We start from the raw sequence: 12532 nt of genomic DNA, 5'->3' as shown, positions 1-12532 counted from the left end.
GCCACTCTCATATGTTCTCGCGAACGCGTGTTCCGAGTTAAGTGGATAACCCTGTATATTGGTTACCGGTCGCCGATCGCTTCGCTTCTGTTTATAAACAAAGGTCGACCGAGCTTAAAGGTGAGACTATAAGAAACATATATGTCTGTTACAACTTATAATTCAATTAAAAGTGAATATCATCAATGTATTAAGTTTGGATTTGGGTTAGGCTTCTCAATCCGATCATCGTAAAGTGTAGACAACTAATAAATTATGTAATTATAAAGATAGTAGATGAATATTATTATTACTGATGAATACTGATATTATTTTACGAAAAGTACAATTGTTCTTATTTTGCGGAGGCGTTTCCAGTCGCTTCTTGGTGGCTTAGATTGAAAAAATTAACCCAAATCCAATACATCGATTATATTTATTCACTTTTAATTAGGTTACAACAGATATTTCTTATAGTCTCACAAATACACATTGTGCACAGAACTTCCAAACTCCTCGACTCTCGTTTATAAATAGAAGATAAACAGTCAGCGGTCAATAACCAAACAGACGCATACGCTGTTGTCACGTCGGAGACACGGGAAATCACGAAATTGACAGATCACCTGTGATCTTGTAACGTCAATTCACATCAGAGACCAGGCCACACACCGCGGGCAGGATGGCGCCCAGATGTCTGCACATCCTTGGCGCGTATCTTCAATAGTCTTAAGTACCCACCAGGGGTCTTGGAATTTTCATAGTTAAGGTCCTTCGAACCAAGCGAGTATCTCTTGTCTTAGATTTCCTTTCACGTTTATTGTTTACTACGGGTTAACACGAAAAGTTGGTTTTCCTCATGTCTGGTATGTTCCGTTAGCAACTTTCTCACGAGGGCGGCTAAAATCCTTCCTGGTCCACCAACCGTCTTATTATCCAATCGGAGACGGTGTCTACTTTTCTCGCCTCCTTAACCAAAATCGTAATCAACAAATCCGATAGTCCCGTGTCCTTAGACACACCCACCCATAGCTTTCCTCAGACACAGTATCGTCAGTAAAATTTCACTTATTCTGTATCCTTAGAATAGTCAACATATCTTTCCCGGTCTCTACCCTTATAACAGTCGCGTATCAGTGTAACTAAGTTTTACATAACGTGGTTGGAGTGAATTGTGATTTATGTTAATTCAGTGTGTATTCCATTGTGATTGCTGAATTCATAATAAAGTTTAATTAAAACAAAATTAATAGTTGTGTTACGACTCAGCTATTTTATTTTATCTTCCAACCCTCAAGTTTACGTGACAATCTCCTCGCGTCGCAGTTCGAACGTTTCACAAATAAGGTAAAGAATTGAACTTTAGATATAGTAGTAAAATTTATTGTATGAATCTAACAGAGTGACGGTTCAGAGTTATAACAGAGAATGTGGAGATTGTGTGGATTTTAGGAAGGTTTATATACTATGGGTTTGGCTCTTATGGAAGGGGTGTCGCCGGGGCCCAGGTCTGAGTTTGCCATGCTGTTACTGTTTTCTGACACTGGAACACTCTCTACATTGTTGTTTCGATGGCCTGCAGGATGTTCGTTAAACTCCCTTGGTTTTTCTATCGCTAATTCATGGCTTTGTGACACAGTCAGGGACACACAATTATAGACAGAATGTAGTGTAGTGATACCGACAATTTCTTGCAAATATCTCGTAAATTAAAGCCAAGCAGCAGTTGTATATATCGCAAAAAGTTGTTCAAAATACTGATTTCTACAACATATCTAAAAATTATTGAAATCAATGAAATGGGTGCGATATCGATAATTACTATGGTTTTTAACCTTGTTCAGCCATTTAAGTCCCAGGAGTCATTGAAAAAACCGGGTCGAAAAATCCCGAACAGCGCGATAACGCTTGTCTTAATCATTTGCGAATAGAACCATTTATGAAATATATCTATATTATTATATATGCGTACTATTAGTTTATAAATATTTCAAGTTTTGTTCAATAAAAATTATTGAGAAGATAACAATGAAATAGAAAATACCGTTAGTCATCCTTTCCGACACAAAATCTAAACAGCGTGATCGTGCTGCTTGAGATACAAACAGTTAGGGAGCAATGGACATAATATTTGCAATTAAGGCGAGTAAAAGTGAAAATAGAAAATTTGAAAATACATGTTGTATGTCGAAATCACTGTAAAGCTATATGCCATTTCTTCATGGCTGTATCGTAAAAATTGTCCGGGAACCGAAGGAGATCAACTTCACTTTTTTAAATGAAACGTTTTACATTTTTTAATACATTAATCGATTCATCATAGCATTTCTTATAAAAAATTATTAACCTATTTATGTTGAAAATTTATTAGTAGTGCACAAAAAACTTGTTGCAAGGGTTTAAAAATATAAATAAAATTAATAAATTTTGGGTTTTTGTCAATTAGCAGCCAAGTGTATATACCGTATTTTATGACAGAAAATCTCTTCGTCGTTATGATATTCATTATTTATGTCAATATTATACTTTCGAGAGAATCTAATCTGATCTATCTATTTGCTTGAATCGAATCACGTTAATTTTTCAGTTTCCCAGCTACATACCATAGAAATAATGTTATTGGTTAATAGCTATTTCGAATGATCGATGTACAAATTTTTTGATTAGATGTCATTTTTGTAGGTGGTTTGTAAGGCTGCCTGATGCGAGTATAAAGGAGTGAAGGTGTGTGGGTCATCAGAAAATTTGTATATTGTTTTGTTATGCACCACATACATTTTGTCCTGAAGATAACGGATTTCGGTACGTGACTTTTCCGAAATTTCATCGGAACAATAGATTAAACTCTTTAAAATCATCATATAAAATGATTGAGGAGAAGGCCCCTTGATAAGCTTTTGTAAGGTCACGAGGCAATCTCATGCTAGCCCAAGTTAAATGGGCCTTCAAGGCACTTGAACTTAGCTTAAGTAGAAATGGTTCCATATACGTGTACAGAATCGATTTTTCAAGTGGCTGGGCCAGTTTAGTTTACTAATGGAAACGGCTTCATATAAATAGACTGAAGCAAATGTTCTTTGATTAGCGTACTTGCCAGTAGATCTCCAGCTTAAACCTTGATGAAACATTATTTATGGTTCCGATACCGCATAACACACGACGCGTTGAGCTTGACATCTGCATTTAACTGCATTGACTTACATTGACTTGAATGTTACAATGTATGTACAAATATACAGGGTAGTTGGTAACTGGTGGTACAAGCGGAAAGAGGGTGATTCTACGCGAAAAAAGAAGTCGAAAATATAGAATAAAAATTTTTCGTTTGAGGTTTTGTTTTCGAGAAAATCGACTTTGAATTTTCGCTCGGTACGCGTGCACTTTATCACGTCTCGTTAAAACGGATCTCACTGTAGATCGTTGTCTCGATGGAAAAATTAAAAAAAAAATTTTTATTCTATATTTTCGACTTCTTTTTTCGCGTAGAATCACCCCCTTTCCGCTTGTACCACCAGTTACCAACCACCCTATATATATATGTACATATCTACACATATGATTAAATATGTATATGTTTTATATGTTTCTACTTTCAGAGAAATTCATTTCTATTAATAAAATATCAGCTATTGTAACCGTTCCATAATATTAAAAATTGGTTAAAATTGTATTTAAAATTCTTTAAAAAATTCAATTTTTACTTTTATACATTTTTAATAATAATAATAATTATTTCATCTTCATAATGTAAAATAACATTATAGAATGCAACGTATAAAACAATATAAAAATCCTAAAACTTTCATAATAATCTATTCCATATCACAAACGCTTGTTAAAATTTATGATAATTATGATAATTTTCCTCTTATTACCTTTTTTCTCTAAAAATCTATTTTTTATCTTTTATTTCTGTAACTACCATTACTCCATTTGATGTCACCTAACTTCTTTTAAAAGAATTTTAGAGTGTACCAAATCCCATGATATAGAGCTTGTATCTTTTTTAGTGCACAAATCCATTACTATTTGTGTACTTTTTACTCCACGCATTATTCCCAAGCACGTGCCAGCTGCCATGTTATATATAGGTGTATTATTCTAAGCAAAATATATTTACTCGGTAAATATAATATAATTTAAAATTGTAAATATTAGAGAACTAATAAATACTTACAGTATTTTTATGATGCCATTCTTGATTACCACCCATCTCATGACATTTTCCAAGCTTTGGAACTTTCTCAGCTCCTTCCATGCAAAGCATCTGGCCAAGTACTAATTCGTTTTTACTAGTCTCATACCACATCTATGAAAATTGAAATAAATTTAAAGAAACTTAATTTGAAGAGATATAATGTATTTAGTTACCTGTGATTTAATTCTTAAACATGGTGCTAATATAAGCTTAGAACCTTTTGTTTTAATATCTTTCTCACTTTGAATGCATAATGCTGAATTAGAAAGTCTAATTTGATATTGATCAGTGTAATTTCTTTTTCTAGAATGCCAGGGTTGTATCGGTTTCTGTTCGATTTTTGCCCATTTATCTTTTAATCTATTTTTATTATCATCTGGTAATGCTAGTTCAGGGTATACTACATTTAAATACCATGCAAAATTTTTACATTTTAATCTCTTCCTTAAATTTAATCTTTCCGAAATATCACCGTAATCGACTTTTTGAACATTTTTTAAAAAGTAATCTTTATATTCATCTAACCAAACATGTGCGACGCGTAATGAATTTTTCAACATAGTATCATGTTGATCAAATGTACCATATGGTCTCCTTCTCCTAAATACATGTCCAACTCTTGAGCATGGTATTAATTCAATACTTCCACCACACATCCAAACCTAAAAGACATTACAAATTATTATTGGAATAAAAAATATATGGTTAAAAAAATTATTATCTTACTCTAAATGATATTTCAAGATTTTCACCGCCCCAGATATCCATACCAGCATCATATTCTCCCAATTTTGTAAAGTATTTTCTGTCCATTGCAAATAAACCTCCAGCCATTGTTGGAGACCTATTGAATAATAATTGCTAACATATATATTACAGGAAACTGTTATATTAGTACACATGTAGCTAAATAAGTACACATATGTTCTCACTTTATAGGTTTTATAAAATCTTCATCATGAGCAAATGTACCAACTGGCACATTATCCCATTTAAAATGCAAACCCCAATTAAAACCTCCTCTTACCAGAGGACTACCAGTATATTGAAATGTGTCTGGATTAATTATATCAATAACTGGCATGGCAATGATAGTTTTTGAATGAGCAATTTGTGAGAGGAGGGGTTCTATCCATCTTTTGTTTACTTCTATATGACTGTCTAAGAAAATTAAAATTTCTCCAGTTGCTTTTCTTGCACCAAACATTCTTGCTCTGATCAATCCTTCTCGTTTCTCTGTTTTAAAAAATTTCACTTTACCATTAAAATTGTTGGCAATGTATGTCTCAATCTTTTCATGTAACGCTTTGCTATCACTCCAATCATTTACTAAGATAATTTCATGTAGAAGACTTGCAGGAGTTCTATCAATAATGGAATGCAAGGATCTTAAAAGTGTCATATAATGTTCATTATAAAAACATATAACAATACTAGCATTTGGTAACTTAGAAGAATACTTTTGTATTTCACATAATTTATGCCTCGTATCTGGTAATTCTCTATGCAACCCAATGTTATCTGATACTAATATATTAAAGGAATAATTTTTATATCCTTCATCTCGTTTTCGTTGATCTTCAAAATTTTTTACCATTCCTAGTTCATCTAAACCTATAAATAAATGCTATATCAATATGGAATCAAATTAAAAAACAATTATACATGATATAATGATATATAATATTAAAAAATGTTATATCAAGAATTTAAAATAAATATTAGTTTTCTGAATATACCTTGTCCTAATGTAACAGCAGGTTTTACTGGTACAGGTTGTAATTGTTGTAATAGTTTGTCACTATTTTTAAAGGCATTTCTCCTTAAATTATAAGTACCTTTATCTATCATACTTTGTTTGTCATGATGCGCAATTAAATTATTGTGGAATTTAAGATGTTGATTACTATAAGTTTTATGATAAAATTGGGAGTCTTTTCCTAACTTTGAATTCTCTAATACTAACATTGTTGGATTTGCAGTATTAGTATTTTGAGATAATCTTGAATAAAGATATAAACTAGAGGCCCATGTTAATGAAGCTATTATTATTCCAGATATAAAAGAAATATATCTTGTTGACATCATCTGTAAAGAATAAAAAATTACATAGCTTGTATTATATACAACGGTATATTTACTACTAACATTACTTTTATTAAAAGCAATTTACGGCAAGCAAAAGATTACATATGCTCCAACTTACGTTGGAACACTTTTTTCTAGCCTTATTCAAATTCTGACTATCTGATGAAAGTGCATTCTAAAGATAAAAAAAGCACACAACGATGTTACTACAAGATACTATGTGTCACCATTTTGTAATTTACCAGTATAACGTATAACAGCTGCATTATTGATTTCTAATTATTTTATGATATATGTGTATATATAGATATATGTGTGCAATAGAAAAACGCAAATATTTTAGGGATAGTATTTATATCTATATTAATTTATTAATAATATTTATCTTTTTATATTTTTAAAGGAATTTAAAGATGTAAGAATCCTTTCATACCAGCCCCTGTGGCCTAATGGATAAGGCATCGGTCTCCTAAACCGGGGATTGTGGGTTCGAGTCCCACCAGGGGTAATTTCAATCCAATAAATTTTTTTATCCTTATAATAAAAAATTATTTCGTATCTTTACGTTTCTCGCTATTAGTATTTATCATTACTGCCTTTAGAAATGACAGAGAAATTAATAAAGACAAGGTAATTTATTTACACAAATATTTTAGTATTCAAATGTTTACATTATCGTAACGGAAAATATTCTTTTACAGACATTCCTTACACAGTTTTTTTAACTAATTTATATAATAATTAATTATTTGTGCATATTCAGGATATTAATTGATTCTTGCATTTTTAATCTCTGCTTTATTTTTTTTATGATTATTTTCTACATCTGCTTTATAATGTGCAATAAATCTTGCAGATGGATCACAAACTCCCTTTGTCCACCGTGGCATCCAAAAGTATGGCATAAAATTTTTAGCTTGTTCTGCATAATGTTTCTCAAAAACTTTTCTGAAGTGTAAAAATTAATATTTATTTTTGGAGTACTAGTAAAGCATAAAATAAGTACAAAGATAAATATTAGACCTGTAGTAAAGAGCTTCTTTAGTTTTTGGAGGACAATGAGGGAAGTTTAAATAAGCTTTTTCTAATTCTTCCTGTGAAATATGGGCATCTACTATGTCATCTATAATATGGAAAAGCGATTTCTTGAACGATGTTACACCATCGCTGAAAGCTTCTTTATGTCTCCATAATATATTTGAGGGCAACAGATTCGTATCATCAAATGCAGATCTTAATAAATATTTTTCAATTCCTCCTGTAGTGAATAATATATTTAAATTTTAATTTAATTCGTCAATTTTTTTTATTTTATTAGACCATACCTTGAGGCTGTCTTGAAGCAGCATCTAATGATAGATAATAATTTGTGAATTGGATATCTAAGAATGGAACTCGTAATTCTAAACTAAATGCACTAGTTGTTCTGTCTGCTCTCAGGCTATCATATAAATATATATCTTTCAATAGTCGAACAGACTCATTGTGAGCTTCTGTTGCATTTGGTGCATCTCTGAAATAAATGTATCCTTGTGCCAATTCGTCTGCACCTTCTCCACTAAATATTACAGTTGCTTTTGTGTTATATTTTATGTATCTTGAGATAAGATACATACTGAAAATAAAATTAATATCTCTGAACATATACAAATTATTGATTCATAAAATTAAGATACTTTGTTTGTACAGTGTAGTTTACCCAATAGATGCTCGAATTGTAGTAATATCACAGGTCTCTAATTGATAAATGAGTTTGTCCAAAATATCAACTACATCATCTTTGGAAAATATTACTTCATGATGTTCTGTTCCTATATGTTCTGCAACCTAATAAATATTATTATATTTAATTATGAACCTGAGGAACATATCATTACATAAAAACGTAACTTTCAACCTGTCTGGCTGCAATAATATCTGGACTGTTTCCCATACCAATTGCGAAACTTTTTATTTTATATGGAAATTTCATCTCTTTTGCATGTCTTACAAGTAAAGCTGCAATTAAACTGGAATCTAGACCACCTGATAGTAAACAACCAATTTCTCTGTCAGACATCAATCTTTTTTTCACAGCAACCGAAAGTAGCTTTCTTATATTTCCATATACATCTGTACTACTCAAACCTGAAATATAATTTATTAGATTATTTTGTTTGTTTAAGGTTTATAAATACTACAATATTACATGTTTCAACAAACTATTATAAGGAACAAAAGCTGCAAAATGAGGCTCGTCTCCAGGTTGATAATAGTTTACTTTTGTTAATAATTTCGTTCTACCATTGTTTAAAATTTCATACTCTTCATAACTTCCTGGTTTAAATGGTTCCAATGTCCATTTCGATGTCATTTGTTTAGTTATTTCCATAAGCCCCTAAACAAACATTTTAATGGCAGAAATGTTTATTTTATACTAAAAGAATGTACATTTAATTTATTACTTTGCTCTCTGAACAAATCCCAAGTTGTCCATCATCAGAGCTTAATCGGAAAAGAGGTCTAACACCATAGGGATCTCTACCAATAAGAATCCTTCTACTTTCAATATCCATTAAACAGAATGCAAAAACTCCATCAAGCATTTTTGTCACGTTTTCAATACCAAGATGTACATATAAATGTATTATCACTTCAACATCACATCTGGTTGTATATGTAAATCCATGTTCCATACCAAGCTATAAAATTACATTTATTATGTAATAAGTGAAACAGTTATCTGAAAATAAAATAATATTTAAATAAACAATAACGAAAAATGACAGTGTTACCTTTTGATAATTATAAATTTCACCATTGCATAGTAAAAGTAAATGTGGATATTGATAAAGTCTCATTGGTTGCATTCCATGAAGATTGTCCACAATTGCTAATCTATGAAACCCAAGATAACCATTCTGCAAGAAAAGATTACAAAAATTTGTTTATATTATATAATTACGTTAATAAATGTATATATAATTGTTTGAAAAGTACTTTAAAAAATTTTAAGGAAATTATACCTTAACTGCATGATCAAATTCAAGTTTAAATGCTTCTGGACCACGATGTGCTATCCTCTCAAAGTTTTCAGAAATATTGGTTAAACATGGTACATCTAATCCAAAGAGAGCCCAAATTCCGCACATCTTATATTTTTTAACTATACTAATTCATAACAAATTATTATCAATTTATAATGTAAACATCTTGCATGGAAAAATTAAAGCATGTACTAAATAAACACTGAATTAAAATATTAAAAACAATAAAAAGTACCTTACGAGAAATTACTAAGAGTATCTTGCGAAAAATCGAATTTCTCTTTCGTTTTAATTGTTATTATATGTACATACATATGTACAACACATATAGTAATTGAAGCGACAGATGTTAAGAGTGAATGACCACGTGTCCATTACGAATACGCTATTCCACGTATGTATGTAAGAATTTACAGTTTTCTGACGTAATGTTGATAACATTTAACAAATAATATGATAATAAAATAAAAAGTATATTAATTTAATTCAGTGCCTGAGTTCGTTCGAACTAGTTGGCAAACGACGGAAGTTGTTTATGATAGGATGATAAGAAGCCCAACGTATCTTTAAATGACAGATTTAATCAGTATTCGATAGCTCATAGATGACTCGCAATATTTGATTGGAATAGTATGTACGCATGTACAATGTTGTCATTTTCAATGTTCTCGCGAGCGTGGGTTCTGAATTAAGTGGATAACCCTGTATGTATAATAATTGCTAACTTCTAAATTCATCTCAGCTTTAAGCCACGACTGTCATTCTACTTTCGTCTTTTGTACCCTTCTTACTCTTTTTATCTATATTACTTCCTATTACTATCTATATGTACTACTTTTTTAACAGGCAATCCCATTTTAAAATATTATGTCGCTTCACTTTAAGGAATATGGGTGCTGTGCGGATCATTTTTTATCCGAAATGTTCAAAGTAAATCCTACAAAAAATACGAATAGAAGGAAAAGGTTGAAGAAGAATGCCGTGCCCGAACCATCAAAATATTTCTTTAAAAAATAAAGAAGAAACAGAAGATGTACAAGAAAGACAGCTTGTAATCGAAAAACAGCTGATGAAAAAAGAAGAAGGGCATCAACATCACCACTACCACTACCAACAACAGCAAGTGGACGTGGTTTATTAGTGTAGAGGTAACAAATTTTTTTGGTGTTAAAAATAACATTTTGTAAAACGTAAATTTTTATGATTTCACACCAGCTTCATTGCTCTATTATTCTAGAGGTAAATATTAGTGAATGCTTTTGGAAAAAATACAATGTTCCAGTTTTATTTCTATTAAATGCAAAATAGTATAAATTCGTACGAAAAGAAGAGGACGAATCAAGAAGAAGAGGATGAATCCCGACATCTTCGCCTGAGAAGAGGACGCTTCGTTGCAGAAGGCGAGAATGCTGTTTCCCATTGATTCTTTTATTCATAAGATAAGGGAATCAATCACTGTGAAGTCAGCCTACAAAACAATCGTGTTCCGAATTCTACAGTTTCTGAAGAATCAATTCCCCTTCAACTATTCTGAAGGAGAACTTTCCGTTAAAGCTAAAGAAGATCCGCGCTCGAGAAGACATAAAAAAAAAAGAGGGCATGCATGTATCAAAAGACAAAAGGAAGGGCGAAGATCAGTTTAGATTTTCTCAACGACAGAAATTTATTTATTTCTTTTATTTTTTTGTTAGTAAATTATTATATTCTAACAGTTTGTACTATTTCTAACTCGGCTTTATGTGTGTCATCGTTCAAAAATATAGTAAACAATTAATTTCTCTTTCTCAATTTACAATTAGTTTCATTATTGCACGATTTTATCATTCTTATACTTGTCTATCTCGGATAGGATAGTAGATATGAACTTTTCCGTAGAACCATACAATTAAATGTTTCTTGTATAACTCAATGGAATTTGGAATGGAACTCAATACGTTCTTGTCTATGTTAGTATGCAACCAAACAAGGCAGATCTCTAATTTTCTAGGTTCTTGTACATGTTAATGTCAATTAAACCCAGCACTTAGCCGCATGGTGCACAACTAGGTCCAAAATATAAGAAATGTTATATTTTATTTAAATAAAAAATAATATTTTTATAATAAATTTAAACGTTCTCTACTCATTATTTATGACAGGCGTGGATTGATATGTCCGAAAATTATTCTAGTAAAGATGATCCCATAAAGCATATTTATTATGTAAAAATTATATATATATATAACTTAGCATATATATATTATGTTAAATTCCTTTGACATTACACACAATTAATCAATTAAAGAGTATATTACTTATGAATAAAATATAACCTACAAAGATACGTTAATGACGATTAAACATTTTTCAATCACAAATTAAAAAATTGTTTTCTATTCCCTTGAATTGGTTGAACTTTATTTTAAGGTACCAAAAATTATATGTTTTATTTGCAGTCTTGTAGTTCTCGACCTATAAAATTTCAAAATATAAATTTTAAGTTACGGAATTCGCTGGTTCAAAAGTTCTGACTGTTATGGACATGGGAATATAGGAACTGTAGAGACTATAGATGTGGCCGTTTCCAGGGAGGAGGGGACATAGTATTTAGGGCCGCATTGGTGATTGGATGTGATTGCGGAAGCGCAATTTTATTTTCATCAAGTAAGACTGGACCATTGTAAATGGTTAACTGGTTTATTTTCTTCTCGCAATACAAGTCATTGAGTCAGTGATCAATGATCAATGCGTCCCTAAAATACTACATGATTATGTTTTCCTTGGGAGTGGCTCATACAAATAGATCTCGACACTCGTACACCGAAGTCTAAGGAAAACCGTCCGAAAATTGAGTCGTGACTAGCTGTGAAAAATCAACATGATAAGCAAGAAGGTCCTCGTTCTGCGCATGCGTGACATAGTATGAATGTCTCAGTCAGAGACAGAGACACTATGTTCATCTCTGTCTGTCTCTCAGGAACGCGATCTTTGCCTACTGTCCATGTTGATTTGTCACAACTAGATACGACTCAATTTTCGGTCGATTTTCTCTAACTAGTGTCCAGACCTGTTTATATGATCATTAGTAAACTTGTTAATAAAATTTACCTTGCAGGGTCGTAACTTAAACTGTCACCGTGATGGAAAAACTGATAAGTTATATTTGTAAGAACATAATAGGAGCTGATAGGAATGAAAGTACTAGCGAGAAAGTATCATGTCAAGCAGCATGTCGGTGTGCCGGTAGCCATCTGATGGCAGA

General features: G+C 31.5%; 2 protein-coding genes, 1 long non-coding RNA gene and 1 other non-coding gene across 11 annotated transcripts; 2 read left to right on the top strand and 2 right to left on the bottom strand.

Moving 5' to 3' along the window:
* Window positions 1-2706: 2706 nt before the first annotated feature.
* On the bottom strand, window positions 2707-6526 carry LOC126873576 (polypeptide N-acetylgalactosaminyltransferase 35A). 3 transcript variants are annotated; one of them, XM_050634625.1, is made up of 7 exons: window positions 6384-6526; window positions 5917-6265; window positions 5110-5791; window positions 4904-5021; window positions 4351-4839; window positions 4157-4288; window positions 2707-4080 (listed from the first exon to the last, which is right to left on the bottom strand). In XM_050634625.1, the coding sequence occupies exons 2-7, from the start codon at window positions 6263-6265 to the stop codon at window positions 3919-3921; spliced, it is 1932 nt and encodes a 643-aa protein (XP_050490582.1). In that variant the 5' UTR covers window positions 6384-6526; the 3' UTR covers window positions 2707-3918. The 3 variants fall into 3 exon arrangements, with proteins under 3 accessions (XP_050490582.1, XP_050490591.1, XP_050490587.1); XM_050634634.1 differs by having other exon boundaries at window positions 6326-6518; XM_050634630.1 differs by having other exon boundaries at window positions 6331-6518.
* Window positions 6527-6700: 174 nt separating this feature from the next.
* Trnar-ccu (transfer RNA arginine (anticodon CCU)) lies at window positions 6701-6773 on the top strand. The gene has a single exon. It is a non-coding gene; the product is annotated as a tRNA-Arg (tRNA).
* A 108-nt stretch (window positions 6774-6881) lies between these two features.
* LOC126873604 (asparagine synthetase [glutamine-hydrolyzing]) lies at window positions 6882-12531 on the bottom strand. 5 transcript variants are annotated; one of them, XM_050634660.1, is made up of 10 exons: window positions 12379-12531; window positions 9271-9410; window positions 9040-9165; window positions 8710-8946; window positions 8468-8642; window positions 8163-8392; window positions 7965-8092; window positions 7591-7880; window positions 7289-7523; window positions 6882-7213 (listed from the first exon to the last, which is right to left on the bottom strand). In XM_050634660.1, exons 2-10 carry the CDS (start codon window positions 9394-9396, stop codon window positions 7033-7035), a joined length of 1728 nt encoding a protein of 575 aa, XP_050490617.1. In that variant the 5' UTR covers window positions 9397-9410; window positions 12379-12531; the 3' UTR covers window positions 6882-7032. The 5 variants fall into 5 exon arrangements, with proteins under 5 accessions (XP_050490617.1, XP_050490598.1, XP_050490627.1 ...); XM_050634641.1 differs by having other exon boundaries at window positions 9271-9415; window positions 12379-12524; XM_050634670.1 differs by lacking the exon at window positions 12379-12531 and adding an exon at window positions 9527-9675.
* On the top strand, window positions 9847-11403 carry LOC126873630 (uncharacterized). 2 transcript variants are annotated; one of them, XR_007692468.1, is made up of 3 exons: window positions 9847-9995; window positions 10177-10439; window positions 10529-11403. It is a non-coding gene; the product is annotated as an uncharacterized LOC126873630 (long non-coding RNA). The 2 variants fall into 2 exon arrangements; XR_007692469.1 differs by having other exon boundaries at window positions 9856-9995; window positions 10138-10439.
* Window position 12532: the final 1 nt, after the last annotated feature.

The sequence above is a fragment of the Bombus huntii genome, chromosome 2 (genome assembly GCF_024542735.1).
Source record: "Bombus huntii isolate Logan2020A chromosome 2, iyBomHunt1.1, whole genome shotgun sequence".
Classification (NCBI taxonomy): Eukaryota; Metazoa; Arthropoda; class Insecta; order Hymenoptera; family Apidae; genus Bombus; species Bombus huntii.
Note: the sequence above shows the minus strand (reverse complement) of the source record. Positions and strands in the feature narration are given on the sequence as shown.

Bases quoted from the DNA above. Each gene is read 5' to 3' on its own strand.
- LOC126873576 (XM_050634625.1), bottom strand. From the start codon at position 6,265: ATGATGTCAACAAGATATATTTCTTTTATATCTGGAATAATAATAGCT. The intron at 4,840-4,903 runs GTAAGATAATAA...AATGTCTTTTAG, and splicing joins ATCTTGAAATATCATTTAGA to GTTTGGATGTGTGGTGGAAG. The intron at 4,081-4,156 runs GTAAGTATTTAT...TATTTTGCTTAG, and splicing joins AATGGCATCATAAAAATACT to AATAATACACCTATATATAA.
- LOC126873604 (XM_050634660.1), bottom strand. From the start codon at position 9,396: ATGTGCGGAATTTGGGCTCTCTTTGGATTAGATGTACCATGTTTAACC. The intron at 9,166-9,270 runs GTATAATTTCCT...CTTTTCTTGCAG, and splicing joins AATTTGATCATGCAGTTAAG to AATGGTTATCTTGGGTTTCA. The intron at 8,393-8,467 runs GTTTGTTGAAAC...ATTATATTTCAG, and splicing joins AGCTTTTGTTCCTTATAATA to GTTTGAGTAGTACAGATGTA.